The sequence below is a fragment of the Hyperolius riggenbachi genome, chromosome 2 (genome assembly GCF_040937935.1).
Source record: "Hyperolius riggenbachi isolate aHypRig1 chromosome 2, aHypRig1.pri, whole genome shotgun sequence".
In the NCBI taxonomy this organism is placed as follows: domain Eukaryota; kingdom Metazoa; phylum Chordata; class Amphibia; order Anura; family Hyperoliidae; genus Hyperolius; species Hyperolius riggenbachi.
In genome coordinates, this window is record NC_090647.1 from 73,017,528 (window position 1) to 73,032,258 (window position 14,731).

General features: G+C 42.3%; 1 protein-coding gene across 1 annotated transcript in view; it reads right to left on the reverse strand.

The window, feature by feature from the left end:
- Nucleotides 1-14,731, reverse strand: part of ZC3H12C (zinc finger CCCH-type containing 12C) — a 106,344-nt gene that overhangs the window by 41,835 nt on the left and 49,778 nt on the right. Inside the window, exon 2 of the mRNA XM_068264979.1 lies at nucleotides 7,533-8,293. Within this exon, the coding sequence (XP_068121080.1) occupies nucleotides 7,533-8,293 (761 nt within the window). The remainder of the gene's footprint in view (nucleotides 1-7,532; nucleotides 8,294-14,731) is intronic.

The window sequence follows — 14,731 nt, forward strand, 5'->3', positions numbered from 1 at the left end:
GAACTCAAAGCGTTTTATTGTAGCAGGTTTGAGCACCTCTCCACACAAAAGGACATTCCTCCCCCTCTACCCTCCTCATGGGGGAATGATGCGTCGGCGTCAATCAAAGTCCAGGAGGAGGATGTACTGTGTCAACTCCACAAACTCAACCACAGGAAGGCTGCAGGCCCAGATGGCGTGTCATCAATGTGTCTGAAAACCTGTGCAGTCCAGCTAGCTCTCATCCTTACCTCCATTTACAATAGATCCCTAGCAGAAGGCAGGGTTCCCCCCCTGCTTCAAAAGGTCCACAATTATCCCAGTCCCCAAAAAACCAGGAAACACTGATCACAACAACTTCAGATCCGTAGCCCTCACTCCCATCATCATGAAGGTCCTTGAGCGACTAGTCCTTGATGTCCTAAAGAGCTCCACCAATGCCCTCCTCGATCCCCATAAGTTTGCGTATAGGGCGAACAGGTCAGTTGAGGATGCAATCAATGTCAGCCTGGCGTATATCACGGAGCACCTGGACAGACCTGGCTCCTATGCCAGAATCCTGCTCTTGGACTTTAGCTCGGCCTTCAACACCATTCGCCCAGACATCCTGCTCAACAACCTTGTGTAACCCCTCAGCAGGTGGGTCGGGGACTTCCTCACGAACAGAACACAGCAAGTCAAGCTTGGTAACTGCTCCTCCAGTGTGAGAACCACCAACATAGGGGCACCGCAGGGGTGCGTACTGTCCCCACTTCTGTTTTCCCTCTACACTAACAATTGCACCTCAACTGCTGACTCTGTCAAGATCATGAAATTTGCGGATGACACAACTATCATCTGTCTCATCAGCAGCAACGAAGAGCAAGCTTATCACAGCGAGATTGAGAGGATCTGTGACTGGTGCAAGCAAAATAATCTCGTTCTCAATGCATCCAAGACTGTCAAACTAATTGTAGACTTCAGAAAACACCCTCCTGCCCTTCCACCAGTCCTCATTGGAGAGACTGAAGTCTCCAGGGCACCAAGTGTTTGGTTCCTAAGCACCACCATAACCAGTGACCTTAGATGGGGGCAAAATACCACCAGAATCCAGAAGAATGCTCAGATGAGGCTATTTTTTCTGCGCCAGCTGAAGAAATTCGGCACCCCGCGTGATCTGCTCACCAGCTTCTACTCCGCAACAGTTGAGTCCATCCTCTGCTCCTCCATCATTGTCTGGTATACGGGAGCCAACGCTAGCGACAAGTATAAACTTCAGAGAGTAATTAGCGCTGCAGAGAAGATCATTGGCACACCTCTACCCCCTCTCGACCTCCTCCACTCAGCCAGAATGATGAAAAGAGCCAGCAGGATCTCCCAGGACCCCTCCCACCCAGGAAGCCACTTCTTTGAGCCCCTCCAATCGGGTCGACGCTTCAGATTAGTCCGCTCCAGAACCACGAGGCGTAGAAACACCTTTTTCCCCAGGCAGTCCTCCTACTGAACACTCCTCCCACCTGGGCCTCTACAGTTTAGTCCATGTTCAACTCAGTTCTCCAGTCGCCATCATTGACCTTTGACCTCGCCGCCTTGCATGTAACAATGCACTCTGCACCAATGCTATGCTTATTCAACTGTAATGTATGTATGTATGTATGTCTTATGTCTTTTGCTCTCTGCCATTGCCATGTGTACCACAACCAATTCCGGGGCGCCAACAGCGTACTTGGTGAATAAAAGTGATTCTGATTCTGAAATACGATCTATGCTGTGCTAACATGTGTTTACAAAGCAAGCTAAATATGATAATACAGTTTCTAGGAGAAAAAAAACAGTAAGGGATGAAAAAATATCAGGATTGGCTTCAAGGAACTCCGAGCACCTCTCATGGGCATGCCTTTAAGACTCCGACCAGTACTGCCAAGTACTTTAAGATGCATACCTTTCTGTAGCTTGTGCTCTCCTCTTTCATTTGATGCCTGAATCGCTGTTCTACACCAAATAGTTTTAGTTCGATTTCAATTTAAAAATTGCGGCTGCCTTCTTGACTATGTTATAACTTCCAGGTCACCCCTGTCTTCTCAGTTAGAGAAGTGCATCACTGAATGAAGCAGGAGAAGGAAGTGACACGCATGGCCATTGCAAGAGGCTTCTCCAGAGGGGTCATAGCACGACTTTGTTGGAAGTAGTCTGTCTTAAAGCCATGCCCATGAGAGGGGCTCGGAGATCCTCTCAGTAAGAGGCAGTAAAGATGGAAAATGCCTGAAACTGTTTTTTTTCTATTTACTATGTAAAATTCACTGAAATCAAAATGTGGACAGTACAATATATGTGTTATGTAAGTAGAACAAGTATTTATCTACTTATATATGTGTTTTTTTATTTCCTGGGATAGTATGGCTGTCCCTGCTGCAGCTGTATGGCAAGTCAGTGGGTTATATTCGCACGTACCGCCTTCCACGATGTAAATCCGCTCCTGGATACAGGCCCAAGCCAATGTATCACATCGCTTTACTTCACGACAAAGTGCACATCACAAAACAAAAGGGAGACGTGTGTAAATGGCATTTCACGCTGTGCATTAATTACTTAGCCGTGCGTTTTATATCAGGTTTAACTCATCCCGCTTGTTTGGGTAAACTGCATCAATTTAATCAGAGTTTAATAAACATCTCATTAGCTGTTCCTCTTTTCATCTTCTCTCACACAGCCCCAAACTCATTAGCACATCAATGACTTTCGCTTTGATGGCGCTCTGGAAGCTCCAGAAATCATGAAAGTGGAGGGTGAAGGGGCAGATCGTGAAAAATTATGATTTCTTCAGAAAATACAACATCAAAGCCACGAACTGAACAAAACAGAAATGTGACCCTTTTGGCCACTATTGGAGATGCCAGTCTCCCATTCCAGTTAAACGTATCTCCTTGTCTTTGTTGTGGAGATGTATGCCACATGCTGCCTCGTGCGATGCGTCTCTCCACAAGCAGAAACCGCTGTCGGCAGATCATTGGAATGCAACATGCGGAATATTATCCAGGAGGAGATGTGCTAGTGGCACTGCTATACCGGGAGCACAGCGCTCAGTGGCGACGCTACACTCAGGCACTGGCTCCTCCCCAGGAATCACTGTGCGCCTCTGAGTGCCGCCCCCCCTCCCGCTCCCGCTCAGTAACACACAGTTACACTGAAAACGATAGGGCCTGTAAAAAATTCTCCATGCCAGCCTGAGTCTATGCAGGCGTTAAGGGCCGGTTCACACTTGTTTTAAAAACGTATCTGTGGGATACGTAAAGCTCTGCAGGAACGCTGGAAGCAGATCCTTTGTTAAAGATAGGACACGCTTCCACTCATGCAGAAACACGGATCACACACGGATCCGTGTTGTACGGACTAAAACGTTGCGGAGGGTCCGGATTTGGCACATTTTCCTGGACTGGATGGGAAAACGTGTCCATTGCAAGCCTATGAGTACGGACACTGTCTGCTCTCACTAGGATTGTCGCCGCATCCGCATCGCCATCGTGACGTCATACTCGCGCATCCCGCCGTCCATCACCGCCGCTCGGTCCATTCTATGGAGCCCGGAAGCCTAGAGAAGCATGGGGATTCTCCATTGGGCTGCAGTATAGACCAGTGGGAATCCTCAGCAACAGAGAGAATTCCCATTGGTTCATGTTGAACCAATGAAAATTCTTCCTGTTGCTTGGCAGAATTGGGCTGTTGCAGCCTATTGAGAGCCACGCTTCTGCTGGCCTCTAGGCTGTGGAAGGACCAAGCGGCGAGAGGAGGGACAAGCAGCGGGATGAGCGTTGGCGGTGAGAGGTGAGCAGCGATGTGACGCGATCGACGTGCGCGCGGCCCGGAACGTGCCCTACCATCCAGATCAGATCCGTGTCAAACGGATCAGTTTTTCAGAATACTGGATCCGTTTGACATGGATCCGATCTGGAACCTGACAAGTGCCCCTTAGTAAACCAAGGGGTTGATTCACTAAACTCTGTTATTTTTTTTTACGGACGTAACTTTTCCGCACGTCTAGTGTGTTGCGCTACACGCACGCAGAAAAGTTACGTCCGTAAAAAAACAATGCAAGGCGCGCGCAATAGGAGCATTATGCTATACCGCACAAATGTTACTTAGCGTGGAGTAATATGGCGTAACTGATGGTTATAGCCCATGATTGCGTGCGTAATGCGTTATGCGCCGTGTGTAATTAAATTTGACGGTCTTCCAGGGTGAGTACATATATTCGTCAGCACTTGGAGGGACAAATAAATAAAATAATACATAACTAAAATATATTAATGAATGCCAACTAACACAATTACGCGTGTAAAAAGTTACGCGCACACACTTGCGTCCGTAAAGTCAATACCGTGCGCTACCGACCACATGCCAGCATTAGCACGTGTAACAACCGCGCACATACTTAGCGCGCGTAAAGTGAATAGCGTGTGTGTTGTGTATAGCGCTCACACGCTACGCACTAACGCAGTTTAGTGAATCAACCCCAAGTGTCTTATCTACATGCCATAAATACTTCACAATCCTTGCAAGATCCCTTGTAATAAATGTATCTGGATGACCCTAATATTTGCAAAATAATCTCTCTACCTCCTTCTGATTGTATGTTCTCACATTGTCCGTTAACAGGAATACCGTCTACTGAAGTCTTATGAGCTGAAAGCTTACTGGGTTGTGTTTTGTTTTTGTTTTAAATAAGCCAATAAATGGTATTACCCGGATTCAAAACTTCCTGTCTGTAAAGTTCAAGCTCTAGTCCCCAGCAATGCTTAGCTACTAAGATAAGGAATTATCCGCGGTCAGGGTGTGCGCGGCTCAACCTCCAAGTCGGTGACCGGCCAGCATTGCGGGGTCGCTGCTGCTGGCCGAAGGAGCTGGAAGAAGCCCCAGGTAAGTTAAAATCATTTTTTTTACGTTTAAGTATTACTTTAAAGCAGCAGGGACAGCTATACATTCCCATGAAAAATACATATATAAGTAGATAAATACTTGTTATATTTACATAACCTACAGTATGTATTGCAATGTCCACGCTTTGATTTCAGTGAATTTTATATAGTAAATAAAGAGAAAACTGTTCCAGGCATTTTCCACCTTTATTGCCTCTGACTAAAGCCAATCCTGATGTCATTTCCTCCCTTAGTCTTTTTTCTCCTAGAAACTGCAGTGTCATATCTAGCCTGCTTTGTAAACACATGTGAGCACAGCATAGATTGTATTTCAACAGCTGTTGCAAAGGGTTGAGGTGTATTTCCCTTCTCAGCCTCATCCTGTCACACTGGACTTCCCACAGCCAATAAGTGAGGAGCCGGAATATGGGAGGGGAGATAACAAGCTTCCTTCTCCTCTGCAATATACCAAAATGGATCCAGGCTGACAGAGATAAGATTCATTGCAGCAGAAACATTAATAATTACTGTATATTGGAATGCTTACAATGCTGGCTCAGGATGCAGACTACATAATAAACACAGAACAGTGGGTAAATGGAATTTAATTTTGTGGCTGACAATCCCGCTTTAAAGAAACTCTGTAACAACATTTTGAGCCTTATTTCTTCTATCCTATAAGTTCCTATACCTGTTCTAATGTGCTCTGTCTTACTGCAGCCTTTCCTAGTTGCACAGTGGCTGTATTATCTCTGTTATATGATCTAATATTATCTCCTCTATCGACTCTGTTGGGCTGAGGCACCCAGGCTGGAATGTGCAGGGCTGCTTGTGATTGGATAGAAGCTATACACAACCTCTCCAGGCCCCCTGCACACTCTGTATGACTCACACACTGAGCTACTCTCAGCCTATCACTTGCTATGTCTTTTTTTTGTAAACACTGCATAAAAATGGCAATTACAAGCCAGGATTGCAGCAGAGAGTGGCAGAAACAGCACAGAGGGACCCAGGAGAAAATAATGAATAGAATGGTATGCTTTTTATTGTAAGAATTTTAGAGTACAGATTCTCTTTAAGAGCAGTACCTAGTCTACATTTTGTTAATTGTGGTGCTGGATAGCAACAAAAACCTCACCAAGGCTGAAAGAAAGAACTGTTCAGAAAAACTTTGCCAGAATAAATATGGCTGGCATTAACACAGCACAAGAGTCTAGTAGAGAGAGCTCCCCAGCATGTGCTGGCTAATGATTATTATGCATTTATACAGCACTGACATCTTTTGTAACGCATTACAGACCACACCACCTAATGGCTGCAAGTGGTAAATACCACCGATTTCTCTCAAATAATACATTTTTCATATTCCAATAGTTGAATCAACAAAGAGAATTTCACATAATTTCGCATCATAATTTGCAAATTGTAAATAATTTTGTATGTAAACGCAATCAGGGACCGTTCTTTCAAAATTTCATGTAATTTTGTGCTGAATTTAATGGTTAATAGCAAAGGCCCAATACATGATGTCGTTGTTGCTAGGTATGTTAAGGGGAATAGTGGGGAAAAGGCAACAAGAAAAAAAAGAATTGTTCAAAAAGACCTTGTAGTTTTTAAGAAACTTGATATTAAAAATGCTAATAAGGAAAAATGTTTTTTTTTTTAAACTGTCATTTTTCCGGGTTTACATTTCAGATTTATATTAGATTTTCTCAAAAACTATGAGGTCTTTTTGAAAAATTATTGTTTTGCCTTCCTACTATTTCCCTTAAAGCGGGATTGTCACCATAAAAATCAAATTTCAACAGCAACTAGTCTGAATGTATTAAGTGATAAAGATGCTAATCCTGCATTCAAAACTTTCAAAACTTTTTCTGCTGTTATGGTTTGGAGTTATCACATGCCTTAGGAGCACTGGCCCTTTAATTGCCATTGCCATTGGCTGGCAAAACAGTTGCATGCTGGGGGTCTTTTTTATCTATAATGTATTCCTCCTCATGATCATCCCCTTAATTCCATCTCCTTCTAATGACATAAGACAGTGCACTTCCTAGTAAAGACCTCAGTGGGAGTGTCTGAAGACTCTGGAAGGAGGGCGGGTAACGAATCCACAATTAGCAAGAGGAGGAAAAAAGAGTGAGGGAGGAAATGATGTCAGGATTAGCTTCATTTAAAGGTAACCAAGATGGAAACTGTCTAGAATAGGATTCTCTTCTTTTCCTTTATAAAATTCACAGGAATCATAACGTGTACAATGCGATACATCTGTTATGGAAGTAGAACTAGTATTTATCTACTTATATATATGTTTTTTATTTCTAGGTTAGCATGGGTGTCACTTGTTCTTTAACATATGTACATGTATGGGGGCTTTGCTATTAACAGCTAAAGTCTGCACAAAATTACGCAAAAATTGCACAACATTATGAATGGATTACATGATATCAATTGAATGTCCAAATCGTAATTATGTAGGGCCGTAATAGCAAAAATGTATGCAAAATTTTGCGTAATCGTAATTAGCAGATTAAGATTAACGCTAAAGAGAATTCAAATTTAAAAAAAAACACAATACATTTTCTTTCCAACACAGATGGCATAAGGTTGGGTGAGTGGGGAGCCCATAGCCGCCCACCATCTAGCCTTCATAGGACAACTTACCTCATGGCAACATTACTACCATCAATCACAATAGGTTTCAGGTTGTCACTGTCATCTACCACCTCCTGGTGAAAAGGGGATTCCGACCTCTGAGATTCAAAGGAGGAAGGTTCCCGTGTGATTGTGCAACTTCCTCCTCCGCCGTTCTGTTCACTGTCACTTTTGCTGCCCAGTTTCACCAGCTCCCCCAAAATGTCATTAATTAAAGCGTTAGTACCTAACTTGTTGAGGACAAGTAGGACTTGTTCTTCCGAGTATCCCAGTTTAAGTGCAAAGTCAAGTTTAGTTTGGTATTCCTTGGCCACGTCAGGAGGTTTCTTGATTTCCTTAGCTTCCGCCGGATCATCCTCGTTTTTAAGGTCCTGAAGTATCTCGTTCCGCTTTAGAATGTATGGCTCAATACAAGGAGAGCGACAGAGCTGTCTGTGTGTCTTGGTGACATGGCAAGTTTCGGCCACCAGCCGCCCTGATAAATCCAACTCGTTGTCAGAATTTGTGCTTTCTTCTGATTCACCGCTGGTGCTGCCGGTCTCCTCCGAGGTATCTTTGTCTGAGTCACCCTTTCTGGCATTGACTTTATCCATGGTGGGCTTCCGTAGGATGGTCCACGGTACAATTGCACTTAAGTTGGTATTAGCGCTGTCTGCGTACAGGTGTCCGAAGCGGTGTCCGAAGTCATCCTTCAAGCCCATGAAGCCAGGACATGTGTCTGGCTCCACTTTGCTGCTGTTCCTAAAGCCTTGATAATAAGACCTGAACTCCTGCAAAACAGAAGGAAATCAATTACTCAAATAGGAGGAAGACAGCAGCAAAACCATTAAATGAGAAGGTTACTCCATTATGATTGGAGGTTATCACTATTATGATTTCTGTTAAATTACAAAGGGCCAAGACAAGTTCTAAATTGCTTCTCTCACCACCGCATCTCATTTTGTGAACATCACAGGAAGTCCGTCCTCTGTTGATAAGATAGTAACTACATGACATCACCCTCCAGTAATCAACCTAAGCTAAAAGTACTGTGCAGTTCTATAGAACATGATTGGCTCAGAGTGCAGCCCTGCCTTCTACAGACTGCGATGGGAAGCTGTACATGCTTGAGCTACTATTAAGAAAAAAATCAGGCTGTACAATATATAAAATAAATTCAAACAAAATTTATTGAGCACACTGCTGAACAGGCCCGGATTTACATCACAGAAGCCTATAGGCACAGATTATTATTATTATTATTTAGTATTTATATAGCGCCGACACATTATGCAGCGCTGTACAGTGTATATATATATATATCTTGTCACTATCTGTCCCTCAAAGGAGCTCACAATCTAATCCCTACCATTGCCATATGTCTATATTATGTAGTGTAAGTACTGTAGTCTAGGGCCAATTTTTTTTTTTTTTAGGGGGAGCCAATTAACTTATCCGTATGTTTTTGGAATGTGGGAGGAAACCGGAGTGCCCGGAGGAAACCCACACAGACACGGAGAGAACATACAAACTCTTTGCAGATAGTGCCCTGGCTGGAATTCAAACCAGGGACCCAGCGCTGCAAGGCGAGAGAGCTAACCACTACGCCACCGTGCTGCAGATGTCCTGGCACCCTAAACGTCGCCCTCCATGAACCTACTAACCCCCGATGAACCACACCACAAGTCTGCTGGCTGTCCCAGCTGTCACTTCTCCCTTACCTGTCATAGGGAGCTACAAGTGTCCCTTAGGATTGGGTAGCCAGAAGTACCCTCAGTATTAAGTAGCTAGTGGTGCCCTGACAGAAGGGGGATCTTGTTAGTGGAATGCCAAGAGCCTTGGGACTAAACTCTCATTTACCCTCCACTCAGGACTCTGCATAGGGAAGGAGGGAGGCATTAGGGGAGTGGAGTGAGCTGCCTCTCCATCATCAGGCGCCTGTAGGCACGTGCCTATAGTGCCTTATGGTAAATCCGGCCCTGCTGCTGAATCAAATAGGGCTGTGGAGTCGGTACAAAAAATACTTTGATTCCGACTCCTCAATTTATAATTCCACTGACTCCTCCTCTTGTTGATTGAAAGTATGTAACATAAAAGGTATTTCATCACTGCCAACGCTTAGGAATTTTAAATCTATATTAAAGGGAACCTTAACTGAGAGGGATATGGAGGTTTCTATTTAAACAATACCAGTTGCCTGGCAGTCCTGCTGAGCTGTTTGGCTGTAGTGGTGTTTGAATCACACACCTGAAACAAGCATGTAGATAATCCAGTCTGACTTCAGTCAGAGGAGCACCTGATCTGCATGCTTGGCTGTGGCTAAAAGTATTAGAGACACAGGATCAGCAGGAGAGTCAGGCAACTGGTATTATTTTAAGAGGAAAAAGCCTTATCCTTCTAAGTTTAGGTTTCCTTTAAGATGACATCTGCTTTTGGGAGCAAAAAGCTCCTTGGCCCATATGCAATCTGTTTTTGTTTTTCTCCTGAGTTTTCTCCTAGGTGATATTTTTAAACTTGTAAATAAAATGCCTTTTAAACCCCCAGCGAGCAAGAAAATACTCAAAATAGTTTTGATAGTTCTCTGTTACCTAATTTTTGGTACTTTTTCAATTGCAGAGTGCTGGAAAGTTAATTTAATAGAAAATGAAAAATTATCGTCTAGGCCTAAACTCAGGTGAAAAAGTGAATTGCGTCTGGGCCCTGGTCTGGAAACGGACACTCTATTCTGTCAGCCACCCCAGCCTGTGTGCGAAGAACAGAGTTCAAAGCACGCAAACAGTGTTGTTACAGGAAAGAGCATTGGCTTCTTGTTGAAGCCATGATCCTTCCCTTACAGGTGCTTTGATTGGCTCAGGGAACACTTGTTCCCCTCCACCAGTCATAGATGTGTCCATTCTCGCGGGTACTCAGGTGATTGCCCCAGCAAGTCGTCCGTATAGTAAGATTGACTGGAGCCCCATATCATCCGGGTACTTAAAATAGATTTGATAGTACTTTTCCACCTACTTTTTGGTACTTTTTCAATTGTAGGCCGATATACAATTAACGTTTTCTCCTGAGTTATCTCCTAGGAGATAATTTGCATCTTAGTTCTCTGTAAAATGACTTTTCAGCATGTGACAATTACAAAAGTACCCAAAGGTTGCTGAAAAGTACTATCAATATTATTTTGAGTATTTTCATATTTGCTGGTGTTTTAAAATGCATTTCATGACAAGGTGTCAAAATATCACTTATGTGAAAATCCAGGAGAAGAAGTGCATTGCATATGTGTCGTAAAGTGTTGAAAATGTATTCTAAATAGAAGATTTAAAAAATGAGCAATTGTGCTGATTATGTTATATTAAGGAAAGTTGATCATTAAAATGCATTGTCACATGGTTTATTATTCTACATTTCTGTTTGCTAAACCTTTTATACCTTTCTATACAGGTGAAAATCGGAAAATTTAAATATCGCGCAAAAGTCTATTTATTTCTGTAATTCAACTTAAAAGGTGAAACATATCCATGAAATAGACTGATTACATTCAAAGCAAAATATTTCACGCCTTTATTTGTTATAATGTTGATGATTATAGCTTATGAAAACCTCAAAATCAAAATCTCAGACCATTAGAATATTGTGTTCAATATTCTAGGCTCAAAGGGCCATATGCAATTCAATTTTTCACCTAAGTTTTCTCCTAGGAGATAATTTTTCAACAACTGTTTAAAATAGATTTTCAGCATTTTGTAATGGAAAAAGTACCAAAACTTAGGTGAAAAGTATTATTAAATTTATTTTGAGTATTTTTTTTGCTTGCTGCTGGCTTATTATTATTATTTATTGAATTTATAAAGCGCCAACATATTACGCAGCGCTGGACAATAAATATATACAGTGATACAAGGTTGACAGAAATAACAAGGTTATACAACATAGAACAAAGTTATACATGCAAATTGTACAAAATACATGATCATGCGATATGGGCTGGTTAGGTAGGCCCAGTAATACAAGTACAGGCTGCCATAGGACAGGAGCACATGATCCTGTAGAATGGAATGGAATGGAGGACCCTGCCAGAGGCTTACAATCTAAAGGGTGGAGTGGAAACATTAGGTGGGGCTGTTAAATATTCCTTAGAGAGTTACTGTGTGGTAGGAGGTGGGTAGGCCATCATAAAGAGGTGGGTTTTGAGGGCTTGCTTGAATGAGTTGAAAGAGGGAGCAAGTCTAATGGGTGGTGGAAGGGCGTTCCAGAGGGTGGGGGCAGCTCTTGAGAAATCCTGCAGGCGGGCATGGGAGTGTGAAATGGCTTAAAAGGAATTTTATTGACAAGTTTAAAAATATCACCTAGGAGAAAACTCAGGAGAAAAAGTTAATTGCATATGGGCCAAGGTGTCAGACTTTGATCAGCTAAAACACCTGCAAAGGGTTCCGATTGCATATATCAGTTTCACCTTAAGTTGAATAATTGAAATAAATAAATTTATTCACATTGTTCTAATTTTTTAAGTTTCACCCGTATATTCATATTTGCAAAGCTTTTTATTATTAGAATTGTGCTAGATTACGGTAAGCATTTCCCTGCAGAGTAACAGGAAAAGTTAGCGACCCATTGGATATTTCTGCAGGATAGACAGTGATTGCATATTTTGTATTATTCTAAGATGGCAAAACAAAAAGTATCCTTTCCATATCAGAGAGCGTTGTACGGGCCCACCCACACTGGGGCGATGACTGGCCGATGACCGCTAATCGCCGAATCACCGACAATCGCAAAAGCACTAATGTGATGTCAAGTATATAGCAGAGATCTCACTGCCGCGATCACTTGCGATTCGCAGTAAACGCAAATGAGGTGTATGCAGCACCCTTTTCGCAAATTCTGAGCAATTGGTATTGCAATGTAAAAAAAAACGCTAATCGTGATCGCTCAAAAATCGGGAAAGTGCACAGCAAAAAATACATGCAAATCATGAAAAATTGCTGCTCCAAATTGCTAGCGCTAATCGCTAGCGTTTTGCGATCCCCAGTATGAATGGGCCCATAAGAGGAAGGGAGAAATGAAGGCTAAGCATGCTATGTCCTATATCCTTGGACTAGGATGAAATTCCATCTCCTTTAAAATAGATTCTCTTTGATACGGTGCTCTAGAAGGTTGAATTCTTGTGAATCCATGTGCAAAAAGTCCATTGTCAATTGATCAGCCATAGTTGGTTTCACTCTGGGAGTGAACTCCAGAGACCAGCCATGATAGGCAGTATAAATGAATGCGTAGGAGGAAGGAGATCTGTGCATCGTGTTGCACGTAAGGCCAGAATCCGAGCTCTACATTAGTAAGTCAGGTTCTTTTGCTCCTGATAATCTCCAATCCACGGTTCACAGCCTATTGTCTATAGAGTGTCAAGAGCAGATGTCTGTTCCTGCCCCCATTTCAGAGGTCATTGAGGAATAGGTCCCTTCACCCAACCCCCATCCAAGCACTCCACACAGGGACAGCAGTGAGCGCTTTCTCCGACACATCCCCCAACTTCATCTATACAAAGAACTTACACACAATAATCGCCCGCCATGGACACCACGGCAAATATGTACAACAAAGCCCAACAGGAGGACTAGAAACACAAACGTAGAAGATACTCACATTCTTGCATCAAATTTGAGAGTTTAGTGTGCAGAAGAACAGAGAAAGTGTCCGGTTGGCGTTACCTTATTTTCACTGGATAAGGAACCAAAGTGTTAAGGTGGCCACTAACGATCCAATTTCTAGCCAAAAATCGATGAGTCTGATCGAAAGTGAAAGTTTGTAAATAAATTGTTCACTACACTATCAAGGAACCAACCTTTGCTTCCTATCTATCATACCCGACAAGAAAATCCAAATTTTGGTTAGACGAAAATCCAATCGGACGACTGTTTTTATAATTGTTCTTAATCGATTGTGCCCATCAACTGAGATTATTTACAACCAATCCCATCACATATGATCAGAATTATCTGATCGCTCAAGCGATTATTCGCTAGAAATTGGACAGTTAGTGGCCACCTTTAGTTAGCCAGACTGGCAGGGCAACCATATGCACAAGACGTGCAATACACTAAATACAGTACACTAAGGGACATACTGTATTTGCATAAATATTTTTTTTTCCCTCTAGGCGATGCTTTCCCACTACAGTTCATGACCACTTCAGAACTACTATAATGCAAGTCAACATCCAAAACACAATTTACAAACATTGTATTGTGACCAACAGTTGTGAGCCCCTTTCCAATTGTTTCCCTCAACTGTAGGTCCAAGAAACAAAGACCTCACAGCTTCTCTTTTAAAGGACATCCAGGGTGAAAATAAACTGATGAGAAAAACAATTGTATCTATCCTCCTTCTCCTAAAATACTTTTTTTTTTCAGATATTCCCCAGTTTTATTATATATTTAAATCTAGTTTTTACTGTTTTATTGTCTCTGTTCAATGACACGTTCATTGAAATATGCCAGAGCTAAAATCTATGAATTATTGACCCTTTTTATCTCTTTCCTGCTCTCAGAAGCCATTTACTGACAGGAAAGTGTTTTATGGCTGCAATTACTTGTCAGTGATGGTTATGCTATAGTCTGACCCAGTCCGACCCGGGCCTGACCTGGACAGAAACTCTCACTTGCATACCTGATGTTTAACTCTTTCAGGCAGAGGAAAAAAAGGAACACAACATAGTTATTTGTGTGCTTGGCACTGTACATACACATGTCTATCTCATCAAGTCACGTCACCTCAGTTGTCCTTTAAGAAGAAGACTAAAAGCTTGTCGGAGCTGCATAGTACATTTTTAGCACTATATGGCACAGCAGGGCAGCACATCCATCGATACTGATGCGGTACAACTCCGGCATAGAGTGAACCTTCTACATAAACCTTCTTTTGTAAAGTTAAGCCTGGCACGTAAGGTCAATTATGATTGGCCAGTCAGTAACCAATGTATTGCATCTGACAACATGGTTCTCTAATTGTTCACACACTGTTTTCACAGTTGGTCTGAGCAGCTGCCATTTAGTAAGTGCTTTTGTAAATAAAAACACACCTGAGAATCCCCCATGAACAAATGAACTAGTCCAAAACCTGTCAAATCTGTTTGATTTTCACTACCCAGTAAGTGAAGTGACAGCAACATAGTAAATATTGCAATTTGCTTTAATAAAAAAAATGTTAATAAAAAAAACTATATTTTACTGTATATGTATTGT